Source organism: Dendrobium catenatum, unplaced genomic scaffold (genome assembly GCF_001605985.2).
Source record: "Dendrobium catenatum unplaced genomic scaffold, ASM160598v2 fragScaff_scaffold_1219, whole genome shotgun sequence".
Lineage (NCBI taxonomy): Eukaryota > Viridiplantae > Streptophyta > Magnoliopsida > Asparagales > Orchidaceae > Dendrobium > Dendrobium catenatum.
This window is the reverse complement of record NW_021319681.1, coordinates 140,279-156,061: the sequence shown is the minus strand read 5'-3', so window position 1 is coordinate 156,061 and position 15,783 is coordinate 140,279. Positions and strand designations below refer to the sequence as shown.

The 15,783-nt window shown below is 35.9% G+C and overlaps 1 protein-coding gene across 2 annotated transcripts in view; it reads left to right on the top strand.

Moving 5' to 3' along the window:
- The first annotated feature begins 5,066 nt into the window (after nt 1-5,066).
- LOC110114742 (sucrose nonfermenting 4-like protein) overlaps nt 5,067-15,783 on the top strand; it is an 88,041-nt gene continuing 77,324 nt past the window's right edge. Inside the window, exons 1-4 of one of the 2 annotated variants that reach the window (XM_020847721.2) lie at nt 5,067-5,207; nt 5,319-5,892; nt 8,480-8,567; nt 13,670-13,855. In XM_020847721.2, the coding sequence (XP_020703380.1) occupies nt 5,768-5,892; nt 8,480-8,567; nt 13,670-13,855 (399 nt within the window). In that variant the 5' untranslated portion in view covers nt 5,067-5,207; nt 5,319-5,767. The remainder of the gene's footprint in view (nt 5,208-5,318; nt 5,893-8,479; nt 8,568-13,669; nt 13,856-15,783) is intronic. The other variant, XM_028699072.1, reaches the window with a different exon arrangement.

Below are 15,783 nucleotides of genomic sequence, written 5' to 3'. Positions count from 1 at the left end.
TAGGAAAACATTTTGTTAGGTAATCTAAAAAGAATGTTATTTTATTTAATTGTAAAGTAAATTTGATGCAAACAAGAAAATTTTCAAAATAATATTCTAAACATTCCTCTATAATCTCACTAATTTCTTAATTATTGAATTTATAATCAGTTGTTGCAATTTTAGTCTTTCGATATATCACACTTTGAATTCTTGCAAGTTGATTTATTTATATTTCATATATTGAATTACAATGATATTTGTGCTTATATGCTTGAATTATGTAAATATAAGGAGTTTTGATGTGTCATAGAAGTTCGTTATGACGTTAAATGCATAAGCAATCAACCATAAGGGCATGAGTTTCTGAATGTCTAATATAATATATGTTGGGTATTGAGAGTCATAAGGGTTTATATTTTGATATGTCAACATGAGAGTCATAAGTTTAATATCAAAAATCTGCTCCAGGATCGTCCAGGACGATCTGGATCGTCCAGGACGATCTGGATCGTCCTGGGACGATCTTTGGAAATTTTGCTCCAGAATTTGCGAGTCATAAGGGTTTATATTTTGATATGTCAACATGAGAGTCATAAGGCCCTATGTTTTAGGGGAGTTATAAGGGAGTGAGGGAAAATATTTTATTTTTTGTTATGATATTTGGAGTGTGTATATTTTTACTTACAGTGCACAGTCTACTTTATTTTTTTATATGTGTTATTAATATTATGCTTAGTAAATTATTTAAAAATTAAGATTGGTGGTTGTGACATGTTGAGCTATGTTGGCTCACATCTATTATGTCTTCCATTTCAGGTCAGGGGAAAGGGAAAGAGCTAGTTGACTAACTAATCCTTTAGGATATAATTTGTTTGAATATGTAGAGATATTTCCTTTATTTTTATACAATCATGGCTATTTATTTTATTTCTCTATTTAGGGTATGTGTAGCAATGTTATACATTATAAATATTGTATATATTTTGATGAAATAAAATGAAATTTATGAAAGAGATTATTTTATTCTATTTATTGAAGTTAATTAGAAGCTCGGTAGTCTGTACAAATTAATAGAAGAAATAGAATTAGTCCCTTGAAACTTAGATATTGAGGTAGCCTATCTCAATTTAACACAGTGTGACTTGAACGTTGGTGAGTCATATTGGGTTGGGTTATAAGAATCCTTTTTTGATATCAAAGCAATAGGTTTGGGAGAAATTAGTTATAAAATAGAGTTATACGAATTCATTTTTAGTCGAGTGAGGTAGTTCTAGGTAATGCTTGGGTCCTTTTTTTTTTTTGCTTGTTTTCATATGGATGTCTACTTAGCTATGTATTTTTGCTTGTTTTCTTATGAAAGTTCGTTAGGGATGTTAGGCCCTATGAACTAGTCCCGAGGCTAACCAAGAGGGGGGGGGGGAATTGGTATTTTTAAAATTCTTTAAAACAAAAGAATGATTATCACAAACCAAAATCACCACGGGAAAACAAGTGCGGAAGCAGTAAAAAGAACATATGAGTTTATAGTGGTTCGGTCAACTTGACCTACGTCCACTACCCGGAGGCCCCTCCGAGTATTGCACTACCAACGTGACTCTTCTTTAGCCCCCACAGCTAGGCGGAGAAGCTCTCACAAAAACACCTCCTTTTTGCCACACCCGGCAAGGCAGAGAACCCAACTCCTTTTGCTTCCTCCTGAAGAAGGCAGAGAACCACAATCACTTGATGAAACTTACCTCTCCCAACCCTTTCAAGGACAAGAGACTCTAGGGAAGAAGAAGTGGAACAATGCTTGGAGCAACCCTTGTGAACCCCCTCACATGCTCCCCCTCACAAGTTCATATATATATATATATCTCCCTCTATCTCTCTCTCCTTTAGGTTTTCTCAGGTCAAGACAGCATCCAAGGATGTTCAAAAATGTTGAACAAGAGCTCTTAAATAGAATAGCTTCAAAGGAGCTCATTAATTGCAAGTTGCCGACTTTATCGTCTAGGACGATATGGACATCGTCCTGACTGATCAGTACAAATCTCATAAGATCGACCAAAGCATCACCTTGAATGCAAACTGGACGATTGAAAATTTGCTTGATATTCCCGGATGATCTCACGATCGTCCCGATCGATCAGTTCAAATCAGAGGAAAATCGTCTAGAGTATCGCCCTGAATTTGAGCTGGCCGATATTTATCGTCCGGAAGAAACTAAGGGTTTTTGAATATATCATCATGGCCGATCCAGCGATCGTCCAGGACGATGTGATCGTATCAATCATTCTTTATTACTTCCTTGATTCCTGGATCAATTTAGGCAAAATTATACAATATTGTCCAGGCCGATCAAAGAATCGTCCTGGCCGATTTCCAAAAATACAGAATACCTAAATTGATCATGGCCACAATTTCTTTCTATATTGAGCATATTGTCTTGGCCGACACAGGTATCGTCCAGGCCGATCAGTTAATTACGGCTTCCCTAACTAAGAAATCCTAATTAGATCTTCTATTTTGAACTCGATCATCCAGGACGATATAAATATCGTCTGGGCCGATGTGAGTAAAAATAAAAGTTCTAAATCTCTCAAATGTGTGTGTACGGTTACTTAACATTAGTCACTTCAAACAATTACAATTGACTCAAGAAAGAAAAAATAAAATTACAGACTGACTCAACCCTAATCTACTCAATCTTGAGCTGATTCAGATTTATGTCCGATCTTTGAATCTTGAAAATGTTAGCAGTAAAGGCAGTCGAAAAGAAGCAAGTGTTTGCTAATCATCAAAACATAATTCATGGAATCTGCAACATCATATGCATGTGCCATGAGTGGTTTTCTGATGGATCTGATAGACCATGATATGATAGATAGGTAGAGTACCAGTAAGGCAGCGTAAGTGTAGAGTATTATTCCTACTGTTAGTTATAATTTCATTTCACATTTTATTAATATGGTAGCCTATGTGATGGGAGAGGCTCAAAATAGGATTTCCTCTGTTTGATCTGATGATGTTAATATAAATTTATATATATACTTTTTGAGGTTGAAGCCTTAGAGATTTGAGGGTGGTATTGAGCTTAAAGTAGTAGAAGACTGGTTGATGAGGTTGGAAAAGATTTTTGATGGGATACATTGTCCTCATGAGAGAAAGATACAATTAGTTATTTTTATGTTAGAAGATGAGGTAGAGCACTAGTGGTTGGATTAGTAAAAAGAGAAGTTCAAGGGGAGGCTGAACTCCCTAATGAGTAAGGATGAGTTTACATATATTTTACATGTATAGTATGTAACTCTGTCTGCACAACAACAGTTGCAAAAATATTTTTCTAAGGCTTGTAGTTGCTGAGATTTTTCTAAGGCTTGTTAAGGGGAGTAGAATAGTCATGCAATATGAGGAAGAGTTCACTGAAATTTTCAGGCATGCTTTGCAGTTGATTAACACTTGATTGTTTATTTATCTATTATTTTTTAAGTGTTATTTAAAATATGTGATTATTTAGGCTTTGCTTGAGATAATTTTCTTTTTCTTTTTTCTAAAACAACTTTCTGGAATAAAAATTTCTTGAAAGCAATGAAAAAACAGTAGCAAAAATTGTCCCAAATGAAGCCTTATTTTTCAAAATTTGTCCCCAAACTTAATGCTTATTTGTTTGATTTTATTTTATGCTTTTCCCAAATTTATTTGGTCAACATTCTTTTATTTATTTACATTAATGAACAATCTTACTAATACTTGTTTTTTACTTTTTATGATTCCAATAAATTGTTCTTGACTTATTATTATTTTATTTAATTAATGTTAATTAATTATATAATAATTTTAATTTATTAAATTATTTGTTTATTTAGGATTATAAGACTATTTATTAGTATGCCAACCACTTATTACTTTTTAAATGATGAGGGTTGAAATGTAAAATATGTTGCTCTAACTCATAACTCTATAGATATAACCATTCCTTTAACAAAAAACCAATGAGCTATATATCCTGTCACATTAGGGGTGTAAAAATGGATTGACGGGTCGGATTTGGGTATGGCTTGAGATTGACCAGATTAGAACCCAATCAATTCAAATCCGACCCATTTAATAAACATGTGAAAAAGACCAACCTAAACCTTACCAGCTAGTAACCCAAATGATCATAGCTAGAGCTCATTAACCCATTTGGGTTTAAAATAAAAATATAAAACTTAATAACTATAAAGTTATGAATATGATAAAAAATAAAAAGATTATATACACAAGCCAAAAAAAAATTAAGAAAAAAGAGATTGAACCAGTAATTTTCGAGTAAAAAGCAGATTCACAGTCAATCGAAATCCGATCTATTTAATAAACGAATCGAAAGACCCAACTTAAATCCGACCCCATTTATTAAATGATTTAACACGAACCAGAATTTTTTAGGCCGAGTTGATAAATCAGGTCTTATATTAACACCCCTATTTCACACTACTAATTAGTTCATTTAATATAAAAGGCATTTGATTAATTTAGATGAGATAAATATTTAAGCCAAATTAGATGATTAATAATCTTAAATATGTCAAATATATTTAACACGAACCAGAATTTTTTAGGCCGAGTTGATAAATCAGGTCTTATATTAACACCCCTATTTCACACTACTAATTAGTTCATTTAATATAAAAGGCATTTGATTAATTTAGATGAGATAAATATTTAAGCCAAATTAGTTGATAAATAAATTTAAATATGTCAAATATAAATATAAACATTAATTTAGACAATTATGATCAAATAATATTTTTTATAACTGTGTTTGGCTCAAACACAAACCTACCTTTGCTTTCCAAAATAAGGGTTTTTTTTTTTAATTTTTACAATGCAATATTTACTTAAATTTGCTCACAATGGGTCAGGTTCGACAGGGACCCATCTGCCCGGGAATCTCGGGCAGCCCGCCAGATGGTCTGGTTGTGTGCCGGATCCCTCGCGGGCCCACTGGCGAACTATTATTATCACCGTCCGATGAAATCTTTACGGTCCTTATCCCACATGTCACCTCCCGCCCTTTCTTTATTCCTAGGCTGCCCTTTCTCTTCAAGAAAATTAAAACCTCTCAAAAAAAAAAAAAAAAAAAAAAAAAAAGATTAAAAAAAGAAAAGAACCCTTTTCTCAGCCCCCCTCGCGTATTCGTCCACACCGCCATCTCTGTTGTTTTCCTCGACGAATTCCTTCGCAGTTTCGATCCGACAGCAGTAAGATTTATTTTGTTGGTGTATAGGTGTTGACCTCTAGGGCTAGGGTTTCCAGATTTGTTCATTTTTTTCTGTTGTCGCGGACTACCCTTTTTGTTCTTGGATTTGCAGGCCCTGCTGATATTGATGCTGGTGTTGAGGGGTCGGGATGAGGAGTTTGCCCTGGTGAAATTCTGGGATTTAAGTTCTTCATAGTGGGATGAGAGATTGAGGCTTTGACAAGAAAGTTTCTATCTGGTTGGTGGTTTTGGAACTTTTATGCGTGCAGAGGATTCTGATTACCGCCTTGCACGGAATGCGTGATCCGAGGAGAAATTTGCGCTTGCAGAAGGAGCTTTAAATTGGATGCAGGGTTCCGTGTTTTTTCGTTTTCCGTCACAGGGCGGGGCTTCATTGTGATGGGATATGCTTTATTGTGCTATTGGTTTCCATGAAGTCTAGCTCCGGAGAGAGGCATTGGGGTGGAACCTGGGTTTTTCTTTTGTTGGCTGCAGATTCTATTGAAGGGGTGATTTTGGAAGTGAAGGGAGACAATAGTGAGCTAGCTTCATCAGGCAATCATGTTTTCTTCTGGAGTGGATGCTTCACAGGATTTAAGTGGTACTGTAGGTGCTGTGCTAATTCCTACGCGGTTCGTATGGCCACATGGGGGAAGAAGAGTATTCTTGACTGGCTCCTTTACAAGGTCATCTGGATATTTCTTGGAATTTTGACTATGGTTAATGCTTTTGAATTAGTAACTACATGCCTTTTTGTTTTTGTATCTACTTCCATAAACGTGTTGAATGGTATTTCTTTTGTATGGATCCATATGCACTAGTGATGTATATTAACAGAGTTATATGTACTTTTTCAAATAAAATTCATTTAAAAAAAAAAAAAACCTACTAAGGATTTTGATATTTGCTTTATTTAAGAAAATTTGTCTAGCTTTAAAGAAATATTTCTCTCCCCCTCTCCCCCCCCCACCAAAAAAAAAAAAAAAAAAAAAAAAAAAAAAAAAAAAAACTGTGTAGATAAATTGATTAGTTGGACCAATAAAAACTCTCCAAAGTACAGGACACTCTGCTCAATTTTGATTGGGCCACCTTCAAAGTTGACTCCAAATGACTTTTGTGTAGATATATTTGAACAGTGTATCAATTCTTTTAGTCTAATAATTCTGTGGTTGGTTTTGTTGTGGTTGCTGTAATATTACGTTTCCATACCATTAAAAAATTTAAACTTTATGCTGCTAGTAAAGTGGTTTTATCTGCCTTAGCTGTCTCTGAGTATGTTTTGGTGCATTTCTGCCATGAAATTCTGGTTTATTTAAACTTTGGAAGAGTTTAAAATCCAAAGTTTTTTTTTCTTAAAATATTTACTTAAATTCTCTTAATCTGTTCGTGTGCTGCTTTGCCTAATTAATCATGCATTCAACAAGTCAACTTTATTAGTTATGTAAGGGCTCTTTGTTTACGTTATTGACATGGTTGGTAAAAAACTGGAGATGGTATAATTATTGGATTTCATTCTCTGACCGAAGAAACTTTATTATTATTATTTTTAACTAGGAGGACACTATTATTATACTTGTTTTGGACATTGTATGATGTTATGTTTAAAAAAAACTTGAACATTTTCACAGAGCACATTAGCTTTCATCAACTCACCGGAATTCATTTGGAGGTTATTACTTGTATTAAGCTTCCACAAAATAAAGCTCAGTTCCACAGTTGTAACTAATTTTGAGGTTAGGTGAGTTCAATACAAACACAAATCCGGTGACTTGTGCCACTCTTTGACTTCCAGTCAAATTGTTTGCTGTAGTGATCCCCATGAATGTTTGTGACGAAGCAATTGATGCAAGCAAAAATATAGGGAAACCCAAAATTTTGCAAACATATGACAAGATTTCCTAGGAAGCAAAAAAATACTCAAAATACTCAAAAAATACACCTTTATATCATAAAAAAAAGACACTTGCAAACTTATAATACAAAACGACACATACGACTTTATAAAGATAACACCTAAAAGGGCTTTCATTCGCTTGAGAAGAATGATACAAGTAGCGTCGAACTTGCGGAGATAAGAAAGTGGTAAGAAGCCAAGACGAAGGAGAGGACAAGTTCGCAAGCTATCCTAGAAGAAGGAGAACAAGTGGAACAAGCTCGCAAGCTTTTCCAAGAAAAAATCACAGTTTTTTCTATTCCAAAAATCACATTATATCCCTCTTTTTTATTACAAAATACCTCCAATTTATAGAAAAAAAGTGGGCAACCAAACAACCAAAGCCATATCCAAATAGTCCAATCAAAATAGGGAAGGTGGAAGGCCAAAATTCATTCCAGAACAGCATCCGCAAAAACCACACATGAAACCGAGAAAAGCAGCCACGGGAAAGGAACGAACATCTAGGGAATCAGGACAGACTGCCAGGGGAGCCGGAACCAGCTAGGGGAACTGGAACAGGCCACGGGAAGAAGAACCAGGAGGGGAAAAAATCGAAGGGCCACAGGGAACCAGCCACAAGAAAAGAATAACAAGGGGGAGGAAATCAAAGGGCCAAAGGAAAGGGGGGAATGAACCAAATAAATATCCAATTTATGAGCTTAAAAATGTATTCTACTTGATATTAATGAGCTGATTTTAGTAGAGGACTTAGGAGCTCACCAAAAATTAAAACCCAAAATATTTTGACCCCCCCTTTGCCTACATCAGCAACTTGGTAGCTTGTTAGTCATAGTAGAATTTTTTCTGCTCGTTTAGTAGAGAATATAAGTTGAAAACATTGGCTGTCTTGAGATTTCAGAGGTTTTTTGAAGCATTTTTCAGATCCTGTTTTTAATTTCTCTTTCATGATATAGACATGAATTTCTAATAAGTAGAAAAACTCCCTGCCACCTCACTTCTCAGTCCCCACTTACCCTACTGAACCCAAAAAGAGCGCATGCACCACCCCAAATGCGAATACTTGCATGTTAATAGAAGTTCTCTGCATTTGTTACCCTCAGTAGTTGGTGAGGATACATCTATATATATGCAGTTGCAGTGAGAGGTGTTGTCTAACACCGACACTGGCATATATATTATTCAGCTATAAGTGTGAGATAATGCCTAATACACACACACTGTCATAGTAAGTGGCATGTGCATGCTACTTGCCAAGCATCTTAGTTCTTCTACATCTTCTTTTAATCCATGGATTCCTTTATAGCTTATTTCTCATATTTTCCTTTCAAAATTCAAAATCTGATTTGATGGCCTTTTTATTGTAATGCTTACTTTAGGTGGTCTGACCATTTACCTATGTCCCCAATGGAGGATTGCCCTACTGCATTTCAGGCTATTTGTAACTTGACACCAGGATTGCATCAGGTAAGATCCAGCATTATTGGCTTATTGTTGCCGTGTTTAATTTTAGAAATGTTCTGAAAAGATTCTGTTCAATGTTTCCATCACTTAGCCATTGTTCCAGTACCGTTTTAAATTAGCTTGGGTGTTGTCTTAAGAATATGAAAGAACTTATGGGGTGATTTTGTGTCTATACTTTGTGAGCTTGCAATTTACATTTTATGTTTATTCACTTAAAATTCCTTGGAGGGCTCCACACTAAGGCCTTGTGCCCATTATTATCTCTCTTATTTTTCTGTTCCATAAAATACATTAATCGTAAGCTTTTGATATGATATCTCTGAATGATATTACTACATTTTTTATTTCCATTTTTATAAATCTTTCATGCAAATTGTGATGAGGACATCAGAGATCTACGGCTACGATTGTGCCTATTTATTTTGATCTATTTTATGTATTTGATTTGTTATTGGTCTTTTTCCCTTTCTACCCTCACTTGAGGGCTTTGTCTTATGTATGCCCTAGGGGCAATATTGTCTATGTTATTTCCCTTCATGTATTTGGCTATTTAAAGCCTCCCTCTTCTCCTTAGAGGGTAATGGATGAATATTATGAAAAATTTCTTGCACTTGTGTGTTTTGAGAGAGTTTGAGAGTTCTTGGAGAGAGCTTTGAAGAAATCCCTAGGGAGGGAAAACGGATCACCCACCAACCTTCGAGATGGCCGAGTTCGTGGTTTGCTTTATCGTTCTTTCCTTTCAATTTCTCTTCCTCCTAATCGCCTGATCTCCTAGCACCCCACCTTGCCATCGGCCAACGGCTTCCACCACCACCACCTCAAGCCACCACCCCCCTTTCCCCACTACACCTGCCGGCCTTAACCCCTCTTCTTTTCTTGGTCAAAATCCCACCACCACCATAACCCTACCGGCCACCCACCACCCAAGCCCTCACCCGCCGGCCCTACTTGCCCCTCCTTTTCCTTCAAACCTCCTCTAAGGAAAGGATTGAAGACTTGCCTAATTTAGATCATCTTAAATTTGGAAAGATTTCAATTTTCAAATTCAAATAAATTTGAATTTGAATTCTTTCCTAAAATAAGATTAATCTAATTTGGACACTTTCCAAATCTCTTTAAATATGAATTTAATTAGAAATTCCCTTTAATTCTCTTCCCTTAATTAAATATCCTATGTTTGGAAAGAGATTTAAAGCCCAATCAATTTTCCCTCATGCATGGCCGGCTATGATGCATCGACACTTCTCCTCAAAGAGGCGCGCAGTGTCCGCACCGTGTCTGACACGACACTCGTCCGACACTTGTCCGACACTTCTCCTCAAAGAGGCGTGCAGTGTCCGACACGCGTATCTTACATATTTTATAATTTTTTTAAAATATAATTTCTTATATTTTGCGAGATTTAAACTAAATTTCTTATTTCATATCCACAACACCAAATCAACGTCTGCATTTAATACCCATTCATTAAATATTTTCATTTTCATTTCTCTTTGGCAGTGAAGGTATTTTCATCTCCTATCTTTTTACACAATTACAAATCTTTTTCTTGTTGAACCATAGTTGAAAGTAGTGATATTCAATGATGATGATATTGAATGCCAAAAACAAACCTCTAAAGCTAATCCTAATAGTTGAAGCTTGAATGTTTGATGTTGTTGTAAGTGATTATTTGCTTATATTTTTGTGGTTGTACTAGATATTTTGTATTAAATATTTTATATCATAAGCTAGACAAGTTATCATATCATTCATTTATTATTGTTTGTCATTTTTAATGTGATATTACATTAATATATATACACTATATAAAAAAATGTATTGCCGTGTTCGCGCCGTACCCGTGTCCTATATTTTCAAAAAAAGTCATGTCCCGTGTCCGTGTCGTGTCCATGCCGCCGTGTCCGTGTCTGTGTCTCGTCGTGTCCATGTCACCGTGTCCGTGTCCGTGCATCATAGATGGCCGGTCCCCTTTCTATCTAATTAATTCAATCAATTAATTAGATACTTGCCTATAATCCTCTTTCCTTAGCTAACATCGTAAGTTTTGAAAGGGATCTTAAATTCCCCAATCAATCCCATGCATGGCCGGCCCATCCTATCTCATTTAATGCTACTTCTTAATACCCAAATAGAATTCCCTCTTCCCCTAGCACAGCCGCATAGTCCCTTACCCCTTTGTTAGGTTTTCCTTCTATGAATCCCGCCTAAACCCCAATCAATCCCATGCATGGCTGGCCCATCCTATCATATAACAGTTCATATTATATTTCATATCAGTTTTTCTTTTCTTGTTCATGAACCAAACAGAATCTCAAAGGATTCTAATCCCTTATGACTCCCTTTGCACTTATAGTACTAGAACAGACTCGTAGATAGTAGAACATGGCTTATAGCCACCAGAACATGGTTGTATAGTCACTAGAACATGTCTTATAGGAACCAGAATATTCCCTAACATAGATAAAATTTCAAAGGATTCTTGACTCTTATATATCGCAACATATATATTTCATCATATATGCATAATTTCATCATATTATAGTTGTTAAAGCATAATTGAGAAGTTTCAGAATTTCATAATTTTTTATAACGAGAAGCAACAAAAATTCTTATTGAGTACAATTTTACAGTTTCAAAACATAATCAAATTATCAAGGATTGCGTAAAACAATGTTCTAAGACATTCATTGTATTACAACACTTTTTTTTTAATATCCAGAGTATTTTTTGTTGAATTAAAATCAAACAAATTCCAAAATATATAGTATAAATTTTTTAAAAAATACACAAAATATTCATAATCTTAATTTCTATAACTTATAAAAAGTTACAGAATAAAAAGATTTCAGTATAAAATTATTCATATTTTTCAATAACATATATAGAAATTTAATCAGAAAATTTTAAAAAACTTCATATTTTTAAAATTGAGATAGGCATATTGTGATATGCTACGATCAGGACAACTTTCTCAATTTGCTCGATGACTAAAAATGGCCGAAAGAGGCTCAAAATTACCTTTTCCCTCTCCAAAGCACTCTCTTTCTCCCTCTCTTGCTCGGTGGACTCAATTGAACAAATGAATGGAATAGTGTTTTTAAAATATATTAAAATCTTACAAATGAATGTGAATTTGTGTTTAACATGTCATAAATATGATTTTGAACATGTTCAAAGCTTTTAGGGAAGTTCCTAAAGTCAAATTCCATAAGATCCAAATTCTTGTGGCATAGACTGTAAATATTTGAAGGTTTTGCAGCTTTGGATTTCAATTGTATTTTTGGGATTAGAGATCTCATATTGGCCTCAAATTTGGAGGGTTAACTCTAGAGACCTGCCTAATCAATATGCAACAGACGGATTATGAATTGGAGGTCATTTGATTTGGTTTTGAGGTTTTTTTCCAAGCCTCTTCAGGTCATTTTCTATTGTAGACCCAGTTCTGAAAATTGTCTGGCTCAAAATAAGTTGCATTTTATCTATTTCAATTTTCAAAAATAAGAGAATTTAGGAAATTTTTTTATTTAATTTATAATTTTGTAAGTTAAAAATGGTGGTATAACTTGATATAAATAAAACTTTCACCGTAAAGCTTTCTTTATGTTATATAGAGGATGGTTATGGATATTAAAATATTTTTCTATAAAATTTCACTAGGTCAATTAGAAAATAATTTTGGTTAAAAAAAAAAGATATAGTACAATTAAAATCTCAAAACGACGCTATGAATAATCTATGGTAATTTGGTTTTATTTTGAAATAGTGCATTTTTGCTCCGTAGTACATTACACTGCCTACTGTTGTTGACCTCATCTTTGCATGAGGGTCATCAATCAAAACCAAATCCAAAATCAAGATCAAATCAAAATTCTCAAACCAAAAATTAAAGGCCAAAAGTCCATGCCCTATAATCCTTTTTGTGCGATTTTTCCCCTAGCACAGCCGCATAGTACCTTACCCCTTTGTTAGGTTTTCCTTCTATGAATCCCGCCTAAACCCCATCAGAATTTTGGTTTTCTGCTCTCCAAAATTTCTGCCTGGAATTCCTTCATCTATTCCGTGCCCTCCACCAACTGGAATCTTCTCAACTGCTGTCCAAAGAAGGAAAGCTTGCTGCCCGTCACTCCAGCAAGACTTTTTTACCGTACCATCATCAGGAAGGCTTCTCACTGCCATCTCGATCTCCATGTGCTGCTGTTTACACAGTCCAGAAATTCCTGGATGCTAGCAGAGGTAGTCTTTCTCTTCCAAACCTGAGAAAACTACTGCCCAAAGCACCTACCCGCTGTCCAGTAATTCCAGCAGGAGTTCTCTGCTGTCCAGCCCCTTGGGAAGCCACTGTTACTGCCTAGAACTGCCCTGGAATCGCTGTCCCAGGTCGGCTGCTTGCTGTCCAGAGGTTTGAGCTTGGTTTGTTGCTGTCCGAGCCGTCCTAGAAGCCACCAACTGTTGCCCAAGCTCACGAGAAGGTTGAATCTTAACGAAGGGTGAACTCTTACCTCTTCTATTGTCTTCCTCGTTGATCCTTACTTGTGGTTTAATTGATTCATGCAAAATCTTGCGATGCTTCACTAAAGCCTAGAATTTAATAGGAATTGTGTGAGATCTTTCATAGCACAACTCTTAAGAGTTGTTAGATTAGGAATTTTTCGTTGAAACTTATCTCGTATGCAATGTCAAGAGTAATTGATTGTTATGTGGTTTTTACTTTTCGCAAGTAACTTAGCCTAAGCTTGTGTTTACCGCTCTTTGTGTTTTACTTCATTGTTTAATTCACCAGAAAGTTTTAATTAACTTGCTACTAATCATAAAGCATGCAAAATCCTTATCTAAATGATATTTTCATATATATATGTTCTGCATCAAATAGGCTTTGTAAGCTGTAGTTTACACTTTCATGCATGAACATGTATTCATCTGTTGTTCATTCATAGTTATTCTATGCTACTCTCATCATTATGAATGCTTGGCGTGCCATTTGACTAGTTAAACACTGTGCAACATTACATTTATGTTCTTTATTAAACTTTCTAGGCTTTGATCTTGTTTTGAGAATTCTGATATTTTGAGGATGTATTCACCACCTTTGTCTTTGCAAGCAGTATAAATTTTTTGTTGATGGTGAGTGGCGTCATGATGAGAACCAACGTTATGTGTCCGGCAATTATGGTATAGTGAACACCTTATTCCTAACTGGGGAGCCTGATCCTATTCCTTCAATTGTGAGCCTTGCGACTCCTGGTAGCAGAGATAACATGGACGTGGATAATGAAACTTTTCGGCGTATGGTCAGTGGACTTTTTTCTTAAGAATATATATATTTTCAGCAATTGCTGCATGTGTTTTGCAGCATTATTATATTTTTCCTTTTTTTTTAGATAGTTTATCTGAACGTTGCATTTTACTTCCAGGTTTCTACTTTTTACCTTTTTATGAAGACAGAATTGTTTTCTTTATCTGGTTGGCACGATGCATGAAATTTACAACTTAAAATTTGAATTTGTACTGAATATAGTAAACTAGTTATTTGATTAATTCTTTCCCATGATCCTCTTTTTTTATAATGGGCATGTAGAAACTTATGCTTACTGATTCAAATTTGAATAAATAATAGAGCATAGTTTTTGTGGTAATCGTGTTTTTGCAATTGGACATCATATCATCGTATCTTTTCACCTGTTTTAAGTAGGCTCAGGTTTTCTGTCCCTTTTTTAAGTGAAGGTCCATCCTTCTGTGAGGAAACATGTTGGAATTCCTTTTTAAGCCTTGGATATGTGATGAGGATATCCGAACGTAGAGAGTCTACTAGAGACGGGGCCGACGATCTATGGCTACTATCATACCTATTTATTTTTGAATTATTTTGTGTATTTGATTTGATATTATACTTTTTCCCTTTCTACCCTCACTTGAGGGCTTTGTCTTATGTATGCCCTAGGGGCAAGAGTGTCTTTGTTTATTTCCTTCTTGTATTTGGCTATTTAAAGCCCCCTTCTCCACTTGGAGAGGGTAATGGATGAATATGATAAAAATTCCTGCACTTGTGTGTTTTGAGAGCTTGAGAGTTCTTGGAGATAGAGCTTTGGAGAAGTCCCTTGGTGAAGGGCAACGAATCACCCACCAATCTTAGAAGCGTCCGAGTTCGTGGTTCTATCAATTTTCTTTTAGTTTTTCCCCTTCTTCTCTTCTTCAAGCTGCCGGCCTTAGCTCCCTCCCCTCCCATACCATCGGCCTTCACCCCACCCTCCATTCCAAGTCGCCGGTCAAGGCAGCCTGCTGCCTCCTTTCCCTCGGCTCCAACCCCCACCTCCTCCATCACCGACCGTCTCCAACCCAAGGCCAGCCACCGGCTTCCCCATCTCCCTTTCCCCTTGAATTCTCTCGGTTCCCACCCCCTTCATCCTTATTTCTTTCCATTATTACTTCCCAATCAGGTCCTTAAATCAAATCCAATTAAATTCTCATTGGGTTTGATTTAATCTAATCACTCCTAAATGACAATTATTGATTAGATTTAGCTGCAATCTTTGGCAGCCCTAGCCGGATCTTCCCAAGGCCCCTCCATCCAGAATTTCCCCTCTTGAGAAATCTCTAACTGCTGTTCAAAGAATACAGCAAGTCTCCCCTGCTATCCTGTATTCCCGAGAGGCTTATCTTGCTATCCTAGACCCATCCGACTTGGGGAACTGCTGCCAGATTTTTCTGAATATTGTTCTAGCTACTATCTGAAGCATTTCAAGAGCCAAACTGTTATTCTAGGAAGACCAAGTTGCTGTCCACAAAGTTCAGCAGGCTTCCCTGCACCACACCTTCAACCGGAAGGCTCCAACTGCTGCCCAGAACTCCCTAGTCAGTCTAGATTGCTGTCCTAACTTTGGAGACGGTGTTGCTGATATGAGGCTTCCAACTACTGCCTAATGCTTGATAATGGTGAACTCTTTCCCTAGTCTCTTATCTTCATAGTTATCCTACTACGTGGTATAATTGATTCATAAGAAGCTTGTTAATTACTCTACTAAAGCTTTAGGGATTAGATAGTTGAGTGAGCGGATTCTAGCATAGTGACTAATCTTGTTGTTAACGTAGGGATCTCTTGTTGAAACCTATCTTGCATGCAACGTTAAGAGTAATTGATTACTTTGTGGTCTTAACTTTTATATGTATGACTCGGCCTAAACTTGTGACACCGCACTCTTGTTTTAATTTCATCGTTTAT